Here is a 16,619-nt window from a genome sequence, read left to right as displayed (position 1 = left end):
CAGAAAATCATGAAAATTCGTGGAATTAAAGACGTTTGAAGTACCTGTTTTGATCAGGATTGAGGGTCTATAATCATTCGTGTTTTTGAATCATTAATAAATGCCAATGAAAAATTCAAATATTGACAGTGCATTTAAAGTTTAAAATTATCCGCATAAAAATGCATATAGTTTTATTATCCATAACCGTTTCATTGCGCAACAAAGTCATTCAGAGTCGCTGAGATTTTTGTTTAAGTTAAATACTACAAATCAAATTCGATTACTTTATTCTTAGCTATATAAAGTGCTTTATTAATAACTATTGAATTCAAGACCTCTTATACTATTTATTAGGCAAACACTGCAAACCTTTTATCAAGAAGCTGTATTTTCTATAGCATAATTAGCTAGACTCTCACCATATGTTTTAAACAATTCTGGATTACGCCGGTTTACAAAAATGTCGCCTTGCTTGCTACTTAACACATACATATTACATTGGATACAATACAAATGCTATTAGATTTAGGTTCTTGCAATCAATGTGACAATATCGAATTTCTAACGCGTACCAAATGCCACAATACATAATAAATGAGGTATAAACTATCAAATCACTATGCTTTTTACCATAACACACGTTTCTATCAATTCCGACACAGTTTACACCATAACATTATTTTTGACATTCTTTAACTAATCAATATTTAGAAATAAGAAAAAAATCAATATTATATAAAATTTTTATTCACAAAATAATTTTATTTTAAAAAACAATTAACGAACTGTCTGTCTCACATTCATGATACGCCCGTGTCTGGGACAACAGAGTTAGAAACTGTGTAAATGACACCATCTGTTTCGTTTTCAACCGGAGGATGCGCGGGCAAACGCCTCCCAATTTGTGCCTTCTTCTCTTGGTGACCATCGTCTATCTGTGCTCTATTTCCATTGTACCTTACTACCTCTGGATAGTTATCTATGGCCGGATCAAGGTACGCTTCATTGTGCTTTTTATTTAGTTTTTGTTGTTTAAACCGTCTCAAGCAAATTAGAAACAGTATTAAACTCGATAAGAAAATCAGTAGAATACACACGACAATTATGACAGCAGTGTTGGATTTTGATTTTCCAAGGTCATCAAATGCATCACACTTTTGTTCACAGTCTATTAAAAAAAATGAAACTAAGTGCTTTGAATTATGACTTTTTTTTATATAATTTACTATCAACTTTGTTATTAATTGAGTAATGGTTTAAGGAAGAGGAAATCATTCTTTCAGAACCATATATAAAATCAATACAGCACATATGGTTTAGTAGTAATATATTTATAATAGATTCGATTTCGTACCGACAATATTAATCACCTCATAATGTTCATAGAATGATTCCTTATTACTCATATTTGTATAATTTTGAGCAATTGTACACAGATTAATTCCGCAGAACTATGCAAACCTAGCTTGCACCTTACACTGCGCCATTGTGATATGTATTAAGGTGGCTCGACACACCAATGCATTATTTGATGGATCGATGAAGAATCATTTTTGAGAAATGATTATACAAAAATGACACCTACATCGGCCTCTGATTATTTTGCATGAATTTTTTTGTATTTTTTGATAGAAACCGGAAACATCGTTTTAGCTGCGAACAAGATATATTAGAGCTAAAAATTTGTGATCAATTAATGCACAATACAATTATCTATAAATACATATCAAAAACGGCCAGATAAACTTTGAAATATTTTTGTAAAAAAAATTATTGATGAAAATGAAAAAAAAGGATTGTAGATATTTTTTAAATCTATGGATAAAAACTGCAGATAAACTGTTACTCGCATTTAACAATTGCTGTACAATCATATTTCAACAAGAAATTGAAACCAAATAGTGAAATTAAAGAAAAAATGGAAAATTTAAAAATCAAACCGATCCCGATTGTAATTAAACTGATCCCGAACGAAATCACATAAAGTTAGAATGAATCAGAATTTGCAAAAATTTCAGGTTGTTTAGCTGTAAAATGGTTTCGTCATTTACTTACTTTATAATTTATATCAATTACTTAGAAAAAAAACTGCAGTTTATTTGTAAAATTTTAATTTTAAAATAATTCTGATCGGGATCAGTTTTTTTTCAATCGGGATCGGTTCAAATTTGATAAATGGCAATTTTTCCAAAATTTCGCATTTTTATTTCAATTTCTTTGTAAAATATCATTGTTTAGTAAATAGTTTATGTGACTATATGTTATTTTTAAAATTTTATCCATAGATTAAAAAGATATTAAAGAATTAAAATTTTGATTTTCAGAAATATTTTTTTAATTAAAAAATTAAACACTTGACCAAACGATCTTTGTCATGAATTTATTTATAACTATATAACACATTAATTGACAACAAGTTTTAAGCTCTTATATATTCTGTTTGTCTGCAAAACAGTTTTTCCTATTTCACTGAAAAAATACAAAAAAATTCGTATAAAATAACTTAAAGCCGATATTGATCTCTGTTTTGTGGAATCATGTTTCAAAAAAGATTCTCCATCGATCCATAAAATAAAATGTTGGTGCGTCGAGGAACCTTAAACAAGACGTTAAAGATTTGATTCATAGTGTTTTCGTAGAACAAAAACTATAAAATGAAAATATTTAAAATTACTAATTAAATGACAGTTTAACTTACTTTTAGAATGACAAACTTGAACAGGACATGTTTCTTGTGAATCGCAGAACGGGTTCTCAAGTAGGTCACCTGACATGCTCACTGAACACCAGGAACATCCGGATACATTATAGCAGTCTCTAAATGTGAAAAAAAAAATAATCATAAAATATCTCACTCAGATAGGTAAATGCAGCTCTGTTGCTCTCGGTCTGAAAAAAAATATCCGACTGACGACCTATCTAGGAGCTACAGTCTTCCCATACAATAATCAAAGTACTGAAGAACTGACGGGAGTTGATTTTGTCGATGTTTATTTATTTTAAAATCAATGATATGTTATTTTGCATGACAAGTACATGTAGTTTCTAATTTGTATTTGAATTTCGCACATTTTTATAACATGCATTTTTGGACTTTTTCGACAAGAATGTCGAGAAACCCCCATATGAATCATGTGAAATAATATTTAAAGATAAAATTAATTCAATCAAACTATGTATCAGTAATAGAAATATTTCTCGAAAATTGTATGGATCCAAGCAATATTGCATTCTTGTCTCGTTCAACCAAACGCTTTGTTGACACCACAAATCTCCGACAAGCAAGACTCTCTGCTTGTCGGAGATTTACGGAGACAGCCGAGCTTCGAGTTGAACGAAACTATATTGAACTCTGGCGTAGGAATAAATACGACTACAAAAAATATCTAAATTGTTCGTAGCATTAAAAATCTGACTATTTTCAAGGTATTTATAAATAAGTTTCCTTGCAAAACAATGCTTTAGCATACATTACATCGAATTTATCAATTATTTTCAAGAACTAAGAAAAAAAATCGCTCTTGTCAGCAGCGATGGTTTGTACTGAGGTTCAAACACTATTTCACTTTCGGTTTAACTGAGTAACTGCATAGAAAAGTTGATTGAAATCAACTCCCCAAAAAACAACTATAATTTACGGCGCACGAATAATTGCTAACGCTAACGACCTCAAAAAGGTAGTATGCAAATAAACGTTGAGATCAGAAGTCGCAATTTTACATGTAAACACGCTGTACCACTTCACTTTACGAGGATAGTGATGGTGTTTAAAAGAATATCAGATGCAAGTAAAGCAATGATGTTTGTAGTAAAATGTCCCATAAATGTTTTGAATTCAACATTTCTTACATAATGTATTCGTAAATCAGATAAATCATGCCAAACTAGCACAATTTTGTGCGCCGTAAATTGCAGTTTAATTCTTTTTGCTATGAAAAACATGTAATGTCCTGGTCGACCATTCCATTTTTTTTTTCAGGCCGTGAGCTTGGGTTTTGCAATTATCCTTGTTGAATATCACATCAAGTGTGCAGATTCCATAATCTTCTTTGAATTGCAAAATTAATGATGTTTTAGTACACTGAACGACAGATTATCAACCGATAGCTTGCAATATTATTTTTAAAATGCATGCATTATTTTTAATATCATACAGGATAATACCTCTTTTCAAAACAATACTATATAGTCCCTTAATGTCACCGACAAAACTGGACGTTATTGTTTTAAAATACGGTTTTAAATCGTTTGAAGCTAACATCCTAAAATACCCTTATAAAGTTGTAAATACTAGAGAGTGACGTCTATGTACCCATTGTGAAAATTCTTTAAACCAAAAATACTGTTTATTAATAATTGAGACGTCTATGTACCAATCGTAAAAATGCCTAAAACATAGCATTCTTTATCAGAAATTAAATTATTAATCATAATCATTTCAAAAGTGTCATTTATTCCATGACCTGTTAACTTACAGTTGATTATCTTTGCAACTGCAATCAATATCAAAACATGCAGGTAAGTTTCTTATCAGATTGTCCTCTTTGATTGAATTCGTCATCAGAACAGGAGGAGCGGCACTGCATGGTATATGCTTTTCTCTGTGAATAAAATAAAAAAATGAGAAACCTTACTACTTTTATGTAATACATAGCTTTTCTCCCACATATTTATTTTAATGGTAAGTTCAGGACGCATGCTGATCAACAATTTAACAATCAGAAATTGAAATTTAATTTGTTTAGCTTTGATCTATCACTTGATAAACACAAAATTTCTTTAATTCTGCAAAAACATTTGAATTTTTCATGCAAACCTATTCATTCTTAAGGAGGTAAACATAGTTTAAAAATGACCACAAACATTCCTTTCTAATAAATACCTTACTTAAACTGAAGTCATCTTTTTAGTACACTTACGTTGCATTATATTTATTTTCACATTCGTTGTAGTTTACTGGTCTGTAACATAGACAATCGCACGGAGCTGATGTGCATCTGACCACGTTAGGTGATTTTTCTGAGTTCTAAAAATATATTCCAACATATGAAAAAAAAACAATTTAAAAACATATGCTACACAGTTATATACATGAATCAAATTTTTCTTCCTATCTTTCTAATTCAATCCATTTGACATCGACATTCAAAAACTTGTACATTATGACTAAAAATAATATATCATAACCATTAACACTGAATATTGATAAAATTCACACCTTAGCGGAACAGCATTGGTCATCTTTAATATTCTTTTTTATTTTGAGAATAAAGAATAGATTTGTGTTCCGGATTGGACGAATTTCATATCCTTCTCTATCCATCCTATCAAGTCCGTTCACATTGAAAAAAGTTAAAACCACCTGTTTAAAAAGTAGAAATCTAATTATATATCATGAACAGTTTATCATCACATCTAGTTAACCATTTTTTTTTTGATAGGAATACGCAGGGCGCACACAATTCTGTTTATACTTACTCGGTATGTCATTTGCTCTTTCTGACTCTCAACAGACAGGCAGGGTTGTTTAAACATTATGTTTTCCTTAATAAGTGATTTTGCGATGATCCCTTCCTACAAGAAAAAAGTATCGTGTATACCAAGAAGCCTAAGAAACTTGACCATTAGTGAAACGCAAAGGAAAGTTATGAATAAACTCTGGTTACATGATTATATAATAATGGAGTAAAGATTGTTTCTGTGTGGAAAACTTTTAAAACAACTCAAAAGGGATCATTTCTGTTGGAAAAAAATATATCAGAAAGAAATGACAATCAAAATTATGCTCAAAAAATATTTAGAAACTTCATAAGCGGGTTAAGCTAATTACAACGTATGTATCAACGCCCATGAACTCATTTACAAAAAAAAAAATGCTGTAGCGTAATTGATGAATATCGCTATATTCTTTTTTTTCTTAAAAACATTTGTTTTTATAAAAAGATGTGTATTTGATAAACAAGAACCTTAATGTTTAATATACCTACCAAATTCGTAATGTGAAATAACCGATCTTCAAAATAAAGCCCTTTGGATTCTACGAAACCTGGGTGCATAACTAGAAAACCGCTGTTATCGATGACCATACATCTGTAAGAAACTATTTTGCGTCAAAATACTTATCGATTTGCAACAAATTAATTCATCAAGATGGCAATTCCAATCTTTTACATTGAACTTAATCATTAGGTGGAGTAATTAAGAAATATGATAGAGACTCACACATATTTTCTTTCATTACAAACGTTGTACATCTTCAAGATTAACTGGTGAAAATAAAATACTGAGATATCACCAGCAATGACCGCCTCGACTTTTTCGCCATGAGAGTGATCCCCTTTCCTTTATTTCAAATATAATCAAAATATATTAATAAATCTAAAAAAAAATATCTATAAAACATCGTTGAAATTATATTTTTTCTCAGGATTTAAAAAATTCTTCACATTTATGAATGAAGGTTCAATCAAATGATATCTTATGAAAAACCAAGCATTGAAAAAAGAATGTTTCTAATGATTCAAAGTTAAAATAGAATAATGGAAACAAGTTTAGCATTTGGGAAAGAGTACATGTATGTATTAGTTTATTGAGAATTACGATACAGTACCGTTTAATATGTATTGTTCTGCTTATTGAAATCACTTTGCCAGCTCCCCAGTGGTCGTTGTAGGGAGCTGATATTACATTGATGTTACAATTTGCTATTGTTCTCCGATACCTATATTTATTTTTAAAAAAGGAGTAAATATAGATAAAAAATCAAAATGTTGGTCGTCAATGTATATAAGGAATTATTCGTTCTTATTTTATTTTTGCCGCTTTCGCCCTCGTTTTCAGAGGGCAAATTTAAGAGCGAATTTCATATAAATTACATCCGGTTATCATTATTTTAACACAACAATGCCTTGGCGAACTCATGACGGGGCAATAACTGACTATACGTGTTGAAGAGCGAAAATTATACAGGGCGAATATAACATTGTATACAGTGTTAATACTAATTTTATTATAATAATGAAATAATGATAATAATAATAATAATAATAATAATAATAATAATAATCGATGTTAATCACGAAAAAGAATAATATTTGTCGTAAACCTTACCATTCTCGTAGTTTATGATCGTATGACTGCTGGAGTCTTACCCCAGGGTAAATTCTGACAACGCCCGCCTCTGTGGCTAGAAATCGCCATAGTATAAAATGGGTTTTACGTTGATTGTTTTTCCATATGCTATCAACTTTCTCTGTCGCCAAGATTGAATTTAAAGCAGCGATCTATTGAGAACAGTTTCACAGTGATATAGTTATATGAATTATTTGTGTTTTCTTATATGAATGTTCTTGAAAAAAAATATAAAGAAAAAACAGAACACAAACAAACCAAAAAAAGTCATTGTATCAAAGAACTTGACAAAATAATATTTAACAGAAAATAAAAGTTATTATGCTTTTTTAAAAAAAGAGCTCAAAATCATTAAAAAGTTTACTCTTAGGGAAAAAAACCACAGAAAGCCAATCACCTTTATTCCGGGATTGGTAGATCTATCGCCAGAAATAAAATCAGTCATAATTTTAACACTGCTTTTTGTTTCTGCAGTATCCAAATAGGCAGTTGGATTTAAAAATGCTTCAGGGGTAAGTTTGACTACAGATGACTCTACAAAAAAGCATATTAAAGTCATTTACATGTTGTATATAACTGAATGTCATTATAATTGCTCTTTAGTCAGTAATATTATTGCACTGTGTTTACCATTTTCCAAATGAAAACATGTGCCTCTTACTCTTATCTTGAAACATATGTTATTCTGAAACATAACAAGTATGCAAAGAGTGATCAATTTGCTAGAATTTTAAAACTTCAAGTAGTTAATAATGTGGATTGAATTCTACTTATGTAATTCATAAAAGTCTACGTGTGTTCCTAAATATCTTGACTATTTGTTTTCTTAAACATATACCACTGAAAAACACAATATACCGAATGTATACAGGATGGTATACCTGTAGTTGCATATCTTGCGAATTGTTTACATTTTTCTCCTGGCCAACTTGCGATATCCCATCGATGATATAAAAAAGCAGTATGACTCGGAGGAAGATCTCGCAAAATCCTGTTTACGGCATATTTTGGAAACACAATGCACAGTGAAAAATTAGTCTGTTTGATCTGTTTTAAAGAATTAAAAAAGACGAAAATAATCATCTTATATATTATCCAAATTGTATGCTTAAAATATTTGGAGTTTTTCTTTACCAACTCTATGATAGTTCAACGCCAAAAATATCACATTTAATAGCTTAAGTTATAGCCGGTGAGTGCCTGTATTTTGTTGACTATCATGAGTCCTTATAGTAGGTAATGTCAAAAAAACAAACTGTTTCGATGTCTTACCTGTTGCCATTGGTAAATAACCCTCATACGTGTTCGCTTATCACCCTCCATCAGAAGTTTACCTCGAACTTGTGCCACAGTTGTATTAATCTCTTTAATCCCTGCAAGTCCTCTGAAAGAACAATATGGAGAAACACTATAATGATACACTCTTAAATCATAATTTAATCAGACCCAACCTCACTGAAAGTAAACCCCAAATAAACCCTTGATTTACTTTCTGGGTTTACTCTAGGTTTACTACGGGTAACTAGAGTGGACCCAGAGTAACCCCAGAGTAAACCAAGAGTAAACTCAAAGTAAACCCATAGTGGACACAGAGTAAACCCGGTCAAAAGTATACCTCTGAAGGCAGACGCTAACTGTGTATTCGGAGTATACTAGAGGCAAGAATTACAAGCAGTGGGATGGCAAGATAAAAGACGAGTCTGCTTCTCACACATTTCAGCTGACCTCAAAAGTAAACCCAAAACGTAAACCTAGGGTTTAGTTGGGGCTTACTCTGGTGTTAAGTTGGGTCTGATTGGTACTGTAACTTTAAACTATATCACAAACTGCTTATTATGGAGAAATAACTAACCAAACCGTCAACCTTATCTTAATGATTAAAACAGTCAATTAAACTGTGCAAATATGTGAAATACAATAGTATGTTTTTATGCATTTGGTTATCTGTTACCAATTGACATACAAACTTCAGGGTACCAGATTTCTACTGACAGCTACCATTTCATGTACAAGTACTATTGCAATGTTCTTTTTTAATATTTGATATTTCATTTAGTTTTGTATCTTAATTGGGTCATCTAATAATAACTCTCGAAATTCGTAGGTGCATGTTTTACACACAATTTCATAGATTCAATCACTTCTTTGACATTTCCTCCGGTTTCAAAATTATCAATATCGTCAACATCGTATTCGTTTGCGTTGCTATCCCTTGGGTCTGGAAGTAATGGATGGATTAAAGTTCGCCCAGTCCCGTCTATGACGAAGGAGTACGTGTCCTCCCCTTGTTGTAAGTACGTAGTGTCCTCGACCAGATCCTTTAGTTTAATGTCAGTACAAACAACCCCTATGAAATTACTATTGGATGTACAGGGAAGGCACATAGACACAATGAGTCCTAGGAAATGAGGAACACATATATACTAGTATCAATAACATATGACCGAAGAAAAAAATAAACACAAAATAAATAAGAAGTACATAGAAAAAACAAATATAAAATGCAAACAAAAAAGACCTAATCCTCCAATGAAAAGACAAATAGAATCATGAAATATTTCTTAAGGTATAACAAATTAAAACCCCTCACTTTTTAAATTATTAATAGAGTACGAATTCAAGTATGCTTACCAATGTTGGAGAAGAAATCAACGTAAGGTTTTGTGAAAATTGGTTTCGGAGAAATGGCGTTGTTTGAGTATGAATAGAACGATCCTACAGCTTCTGGAAGATGATTCAAGTTTGTTACTCTCTGATATCGTCCAGTCTAAAATACATATATTCACAGTAAGAGATCAAATGGTCTACATTAATTTTCTGAAGGATTTGAACGTTAAATACATATTTCTGATGTAATTTTTTTTTAACGTCAATATGAAAGTTGAAAATTTTCATAATACACTATATTTTTTTTTCGATTCTTTTTCTTGTGTACCAAACTTAAATAACATACAAAAAACTGGTCAATAGTGTTTTCAAATTCTTTTGAAAGCAATGACATATTTCTAATTATTGGTTCAAATCAAATTAAATTTACGGGACTTCAATGATATTCTTTTTTCCTAACTATTTTGGTACCTCGTTTTTGATACTACATGTAGTAGTTTTTTTTAACATTTCAGAATATATGGGTTTGAAAAAATTTTACAATTGAATGATGGTTATGATTTATACTCTGTTTATTTTTGCAAACTGAGGTAACCAATTATAGAATATTTTAACGAGGAAAAAAAATACCTGAGTTGCTCCATGGTCATCGTTATTTTTCGTCTGTTTTGAAATATTTCTGAGCAAAGATTCTGCTGAATCGGATAAAGACCCTGCAATAATTTTTTAGAACATAACAAAATAAAGTTTCGATTTTTTTTTAATATCAGTATCTGGATAAACTTAATTTTTTACTTCCTACAATAGATAAAGGTTATGCTTGATTTTTTTTAAGGACATCGATTGATTTTATCATTTACAAATCATATTGTCATTATTTGTGTATTTGATAAACATTTATTCAGCTTAAGGAACGTTTAAATTTTAGAATTACCTTTTTGTCACTCAAACAAGATATTAATTTTTTCGCTATCCACAATGTTACATATATATCTGACATATAAAAATATATTTTACAACAGTTTTTAAAATCTATGGCATTTGCAATCTGAGTGTTTACCAATTGCGAATGTATGGATGACAACCGAGTTCCCGAGCTGTTCGTTGCGATCGCGAATGACCGTCAAGGCGTTGTCACCATCTAAGTTGTCGCCATCAGACACAAACAGGATCACTTTGTCTGAGGCTAGACCCATCAATTAAACCATAAAGAGCAAAACAAAAAATAGGAATAAAAAGTTAGAAAATCAACCTATTCATCAAACTGAACAATGTACATATATACAAATACCTGTTATTGTGTTGCCTGAGCTCATGAAATAATTGAATGCTGCCTCAAAAGCCAGACTGTAGTTTGTGTTTCCTTTGGTAGTTTGTGAGTTTACGAACGATCGTAAAACCGCTTTAGTTTTTTGTGTGACTACAGCTAGGTTTCTTCCGTAACATGGCTGAACATCCTTTTCTGGTCTATATGCTTTTTCATTAAACATTACAATACCGATCTGGAATTTAAGTACATTGTTATATGTAATATAATTTTTGAAATATTAATATGATTTACAATATACTATAAACAAGATATACCTATATGACTCCACTCGGCGGTATTCATGTATTATAAATATGATTTTCTGATGACGTTCGTCGCAAACTGTATGCAAGTAAATATTCGCCCCGTTTTATTTTTGCCCATTTCGTTCTCGTGGTCGTTGGGCGACCTTAAGACTTCGCGATTTCTTACATATTAAACTATATTTTTTTTAAAACTATAATATCTAGGCGAATTCAAGACTTGGCGAAGCCGTTTGCATATACACAGGGGCGAAAATAGCACGGGACTAAAATACATCATTACAGAAAAGGGTTGCTTTCTTTTATCCTGCCAATAACCGTAGTAGAATGTAATCTGGAACATTTAAATAGGGATGTTTGGTGGTTTTTTGGTTAATTCTAACAATTTCCTTTTAAAGAAAAAACTTAATTATTTGCTCTTTTGCTGCACACAAAGGACACAAAAAGTTTTTGAGTTATAAGTTACGTTCATCGAATAGGTACAATATTCAAATGTTTTTACTTGTTGATAAATTAGGTACCATATGAATGGAATATAACTGATTCTAGTTTTATTTCTATCTATAATCTAAGCTCCTGTAAAGTTTAAGAAGCGATGCATGCATTGTCATATTGCTTTTAATTAAGAAATAAACTCAATGATTGTCTATAGCCTTGGTTGAAGAGGTTTACGCTTTATAATCCGCGAAGTGGTCCTTGTTTTCCTTTTTCTGTAATTTACTGCACAAATTGAGTGCGTTTACTTTTTAAAAAAGATATTAATATGTTCAAAACTCAAACGTTACGTCAAGCGAATTAGTAGTTGTTTGACGTTGGTGCATTGTGACGTGTCTTGTGACGAGCAAATCAGGTTATACAAAAACTTTTTTTTTTCAAATTAATCATATCGCGTTACAACCAGAATAAAACTATGAAAAATTTAAAGTATTGTTATAACAAATGCATTACCCTGTCAGTGCTACCCAATGACTCGAGCACCCTGTGGACAGCATCCTTAGCCTTTTGAAAACGAACTCCAGTCATAGATTTAGATGCATCCACTGCAATAACGACTTCTTTCGGCATAGGAGATACGCCTTCCTTATAAAACGGCCTGTAAATAAAATTCATTTCTAGTTACTTTCTTTGCTGTTGTTACACCTGTACCGAAGCAAACGGTAGACATTAAAGATATTGTATATAATATAAGACACACCCTGTAAATAACATATGCATGTGATATAGAACACAGCTACTGGCTTGGTCTGATAGCAACATACAGTAAAACACGGTTATAGCGAACACGCTTATAATGAATTGACGCTTACAGCGAAGTGAATTTCATTCCCCAAGTCTCTATTTCATGTTGTAAACTTGACGGATATAACGAATTACGTTTATAACGAAGTGAATTTCATTCCCCAAGTCTCTATTTCATGTTGTAAACTTGACGGATATAACGAATTACGTTTATAACGAACGGCCGTCCCTGGGACTTCGTTATAAGCGTGTTTTACTGTATAATGTTCAAGTACATAAATAAACGTACTGAGACACAATATGCATATGATTATCATACAGGTATTGACATTGCATGATGGCAATATATGATGTGCTTGGCCTAAAGACACAATTGTTTCCATAGACAGAAAGCTGAGAACGATATTGCTGTCTGAAGGAACAAGAGATCATGTGTTGCTCTCTGGACAACTGGACTTTTTTTAATATTTACCGCTGATTATAGTATAGATTCAAGTGGCATTAAGTCCATCAGGTCGCACGGCCAGTCTGATATGTTTGTTACGCCGATATCGGGAACATATTATTAAACTAGGACCAGAAATCAAGCATTTGTTTTTATTATACTTTCATGTTAAATACTGAAATCTGATCGGTTAAGACGCAGTTGATAATCCGTTATATTACCCTCAGCGTTAGCAACACACTTAGCAACTGGTAACACAACGAAATGTTACATGCGGGTAAATTATGTGCGTACGGTTCGCCTTTGAATTCACGTCATTTTTATATAAAAGCAGTAAAAAAATCTCTAAAATTAAGACATTCAGTATAATAAAATAAATAGTGCCAGTTTGGGAGGATAACAGTTGAATTTGACATTCCTCGAAAACCATTGTCAACCTCCGCTTCGCGTCGGTTGACAATTTCGGGGTGTCAATTTCAACTGTTACCCTCCCAAACAGGCACTATTTATAAAATGTTGGTCAAACAGAGCTGCCTATATCGCATTATTTAGACCGTTTGAATTAACTTCCGCTTTAATTGGACTTTTTGTTCATACAAACTGTAGAGAGAATGTTCTTTAACATATAACTCTACATTGGGTTTTTAAATATCATTACAAATGGAAAACAGAACAGCAAACCATGGAATTAAGTTAGTTTCTTACCTGAACCTTGGGTCATACGAGCTACAGTGAGATAGTTTCGTAGCAGGGTAGTTGATCAGGATTCCGTTCTCAAATCCTACATATTGCCATAAAAGACTTGGGTTCTTTTTATGATTAGATTCCATTGTGTTTAAGATACCATTATTTGTCGGATATTTCTTTTCACGAGACGATATTCCAGAAGTTGTAACACACATTGAATCAAAATCCACCTTTTAAATAAAAATGCAGAAAATAATAAGTGGGATATGTTGTCTAATATTAAAAAAACACACACAAGAGTACAGTATATTTGCTATCATAATGTGCTTATTCTGTCCACATGTTCTTACGTATATAAAAAAAGGCAATATTTTAAATAAGTTGAACCGTACTAAGATTTTGTGTTTAATATACTTTTTTTTATAAACTGGAATGAATTTAAGAAGTAAATACATATGCGCTTGCTTCTTACATGTTGAATACATAATTTAGTAACCATAATTTTATAGTCCAAAGTGTTCAACAGATTTTTGTCTAAATGTGTGCACTTTGAAATGAATAGAGTAAGAGATTCTCGAGTTTTAGAAAAACAGCATTATGGGTGAATGAGAGGATGTAATACTATGTGTATTGTGAATGAAATGTATTCACAGGACAATTACCTTTGCACGAAAACGGTTTTCGTATTTGTATTCAACGTTTTCACAACACTCGCGTGTTGTTCTTTTTGAAGAGAACGAAAGAAAGTCCTGTTCAATGTTTGTCCTTAAAAGATGCAGTGCTTCTTCCATCTCCCTGAACTTTGCAGTGATCGAATCGGCTACCTGAAATAGCCATTTGCTACACAGTATAACACAATAATGTTTTTGTTGGGGTTCTAGAAAAAAAAAAACCAATATTTTTTTTGGTTCGTATTAAGATACATTTATTTTTCCAGAATATTATCTCAAAAGCATTGTTTAAAACATGACCATACAACGGGCATGTATAACTTACAACTTCATTTGTGACGATAAGATGTACAAACCTTTTGTGTAACTGTCGAGTAGTCTATTGGAAATGTTGTGTACTCAAGGCGATTAAAATGGTCCTGCAGAAAGTTTATGCACACAATTAGCACTTGGTAAAAAAATATGTATCAATCATACATTGCTGACCTTAACCTGTTAACAAAATGTATTCACATAAAATAAATCAATACATATATTAAGCCACATTTCTGTATAGTCGATTGAATGTTAAGATGGTGTTTAGCCTTTTTTTGTGACTCAGAGGAGAATAGATATAACTGGCAACCCAGATTTTGATATTGTTCTCGCTACCATCATCTAATATTTTTTAACTTGCAAAATGAAGCGAAAAAATAATTTGGGGGGGGGGGGGCATGAATGCAATTTTTTTCACATGATTTTTACAACTAAGTTTTTATTTACCTGCAGTTCTTTGTAGCCGATATCCTCCATTACTCTGTTTAACTCACCAGCGAGAATGTCTGCATTTATCTTGGCCAAAGAGGGACTAACCAAACAAGCTAGAACTATCACTTTAATAGTTGCCATGTCAAAATCTAAAAAAAAAGAAATTATTCATATTTTTTTATTGTAATGTATTTAAAATAATGTCTATTATTTTTTACTTGGATTTTTTTTTTTGCATAGTAATTTATATCGAAAGTAGTAATCTTCGAAAGTTGGTGAAAAAAAATATTAATGTTCATGTTTTATATTTTAGTATTCATGTTCTATCATTTAAAAAGTCATTTGCTTACTGTAATGTTTAACACTATCATAAATATATATTGATTTCAAAGTATCGGTTCCTTTTAATCAAAAAACCCTTTGTAATTTATTTGTTAACCTACATTTTCTCGAGGAGGTCCATATAACCTGCATTATGTTAATCTTGTTAAACTGGAAATACTTTGAATGACAAGAAAGTACACATATCTTTGTTACAGAACCGTTTTTTCTTGTACATTCATACAGATGAAAAACATTCGTATAATGAATCTAAAATTTTAAATCACCACTTTACAGAAATTCATACTTTGTTATCTTGAAATAAATGTGTTGATATATTTTATGCTTTGCTTGTCTGATAATTTATGTAGTTTTGTTTGATTTAAATACATAACGTTGAAAACGAACACAGTTCATGCTCTAGTAGGCACCGGTCACTCAATTGCATGTGCTGTCTATATTCATTTTTTAAAAAGACCTTACATAGACCAAACAGATAAAAAGACAGAGGTAATTCTTGGATAAAAATTCTTTTTAACTGTGTTGATACAATATAGTTACAGTAATACATAATTTGTTAAATAAACATTTTGTTGTTAGGATAATCTTAATCTTACCTTTTCCCAAGATGTACGGAGGTATTTCATGCTGTATAAATTCTAAACTTCTCATGCAGAACAACGGAAAACCACAGCCGAATTGTGATAAGGTAAGTTGTATTAATAACAGCAGTAAAAAAAGTGCATACTATTACACGTCATTTAGATTTCAATCAATAAACAAAATCATGGCGTAAGAAAGTAAGGACACGACTGCATTAAATAAAATTGTATCAAAACAACAATACGCATGTGCGTTTAATTACTAACACGGAAAATACGTTTATACGAGTATGTTTACACGTGTGGCATGACAACTCGGAACAGCCTACAGTCAAAGACCGAGAGCTTCTGCGCTATGAAAAAGATAGACAATCAGAGATAATATAATTAATGATTTTATTTCTATTATTATCAAGTAATTTAGCAAAATGTGATTCGAGAATATCTAGGGACAGAGTATATAGAAGCATTGACTCTTTTCTCGGGCACCTAAGTAAAACACTTTTTTAACCGAGCCCATTTTTTTCCTTTACGTCAGAGCCTTATGTCTTTCTTCCTTACGCATGATTCGGAAATTCTTTTCAACGTATGACCCTGGAGACCTTTATTAAGAAC

General features: G+C 31.5%; 1 protein-coding gene across 1 annotated transcript; it reads right to left on the bottom strand.

Annotated features, from left to right (window-relative positions):
• Nucleotides 1-711: 711 nt before the first annotated feature.
• Nucleotides 712-16,082, bottom strand: LOC128171269 (VWFA and cache domain-containing protein 1-like). Its single transcript, XM_052837036.1, has 24 exons — nt 16,020-16,082; nt 15,097-15,230; nt 14,691-14,753; nt 14,326-14,487; nt 13,682-13,893; nt 12,241-12,385; nt 11,012-11,222; nt 10,781-10,906; nt 10,351-10,433; nt 9,745-9,880; nt 9,235-9,511; nt 8,386-8,497; nt 7,995-8,160; nt 7,511-7,647; nt 7,093-7,265; nt 6,593-6,703; nt 6,205-6,324; nt 5,970-6,072; nt 5,461-5,556; nt 5,201-5,344; nt 4,902-5,008; nt 4,458-4,583; nt 2,681-2,799; nt 712-1,150 (listed from the first exon to the last, which is right to left on the bottom strand). The coding sequence occupies exons 1-24, from the start codon at nt 16,072-16,074 to the stop codon at nt 783-785; spliced, it is 3,486 nt and encodes a 1,161-aa protein (XP_052692996.1). The 5' UTR covers nt 16,075-16,082; the 3' UTR covers nt 712-782.
• Between the last annotated feature and the right edge of the window lie 537 nt (nt 16,083-16,619).

The sequence above is a fragment of the Crassostrea angulata genome, chromosome 2 (genome assembly GCF_025612915.1).
Source record: "Crassostrea angulata isolate pt1a10 chromosome 2, ASM2561291v2, whole genome shotgun sequence".
NCBI lineage: Eukaryota > Metazoa > Mollusca > Bivalvia > Ostreida > Ostreidae > Magallana > Magallana angulata.
This window is presented reverse-complemented; position numbering and strand designations above follow the sequence as displayed.

What these genes read in the sequence shown, in the direction of transcription:
- LOC128171269 (XM_052837036.1), bottom strand. Translation starts at nt 16,074, where the DNA reads ATGAGAAGTTTAGAATTTATACAGCATGAAATACCTCCGTACATCTTG. An exon ending in TTATTTACCAATGGCAACAG is followed by an intron (nt 8,161 to 8,385) that starts GTAAGACATCGA and finishes TCTTTAAAACAG; the next exon opens with ATCAAACAGACTAATTTTTC. An exon ending in AGAACAATACATATTAAACG is followed by an intron (nt 6,325 to 6,592) that starts GTACTGTATCGT and finishes TTTGAAATAAAG; the next exon opens with GAAAGGGGATCACTCTCATG.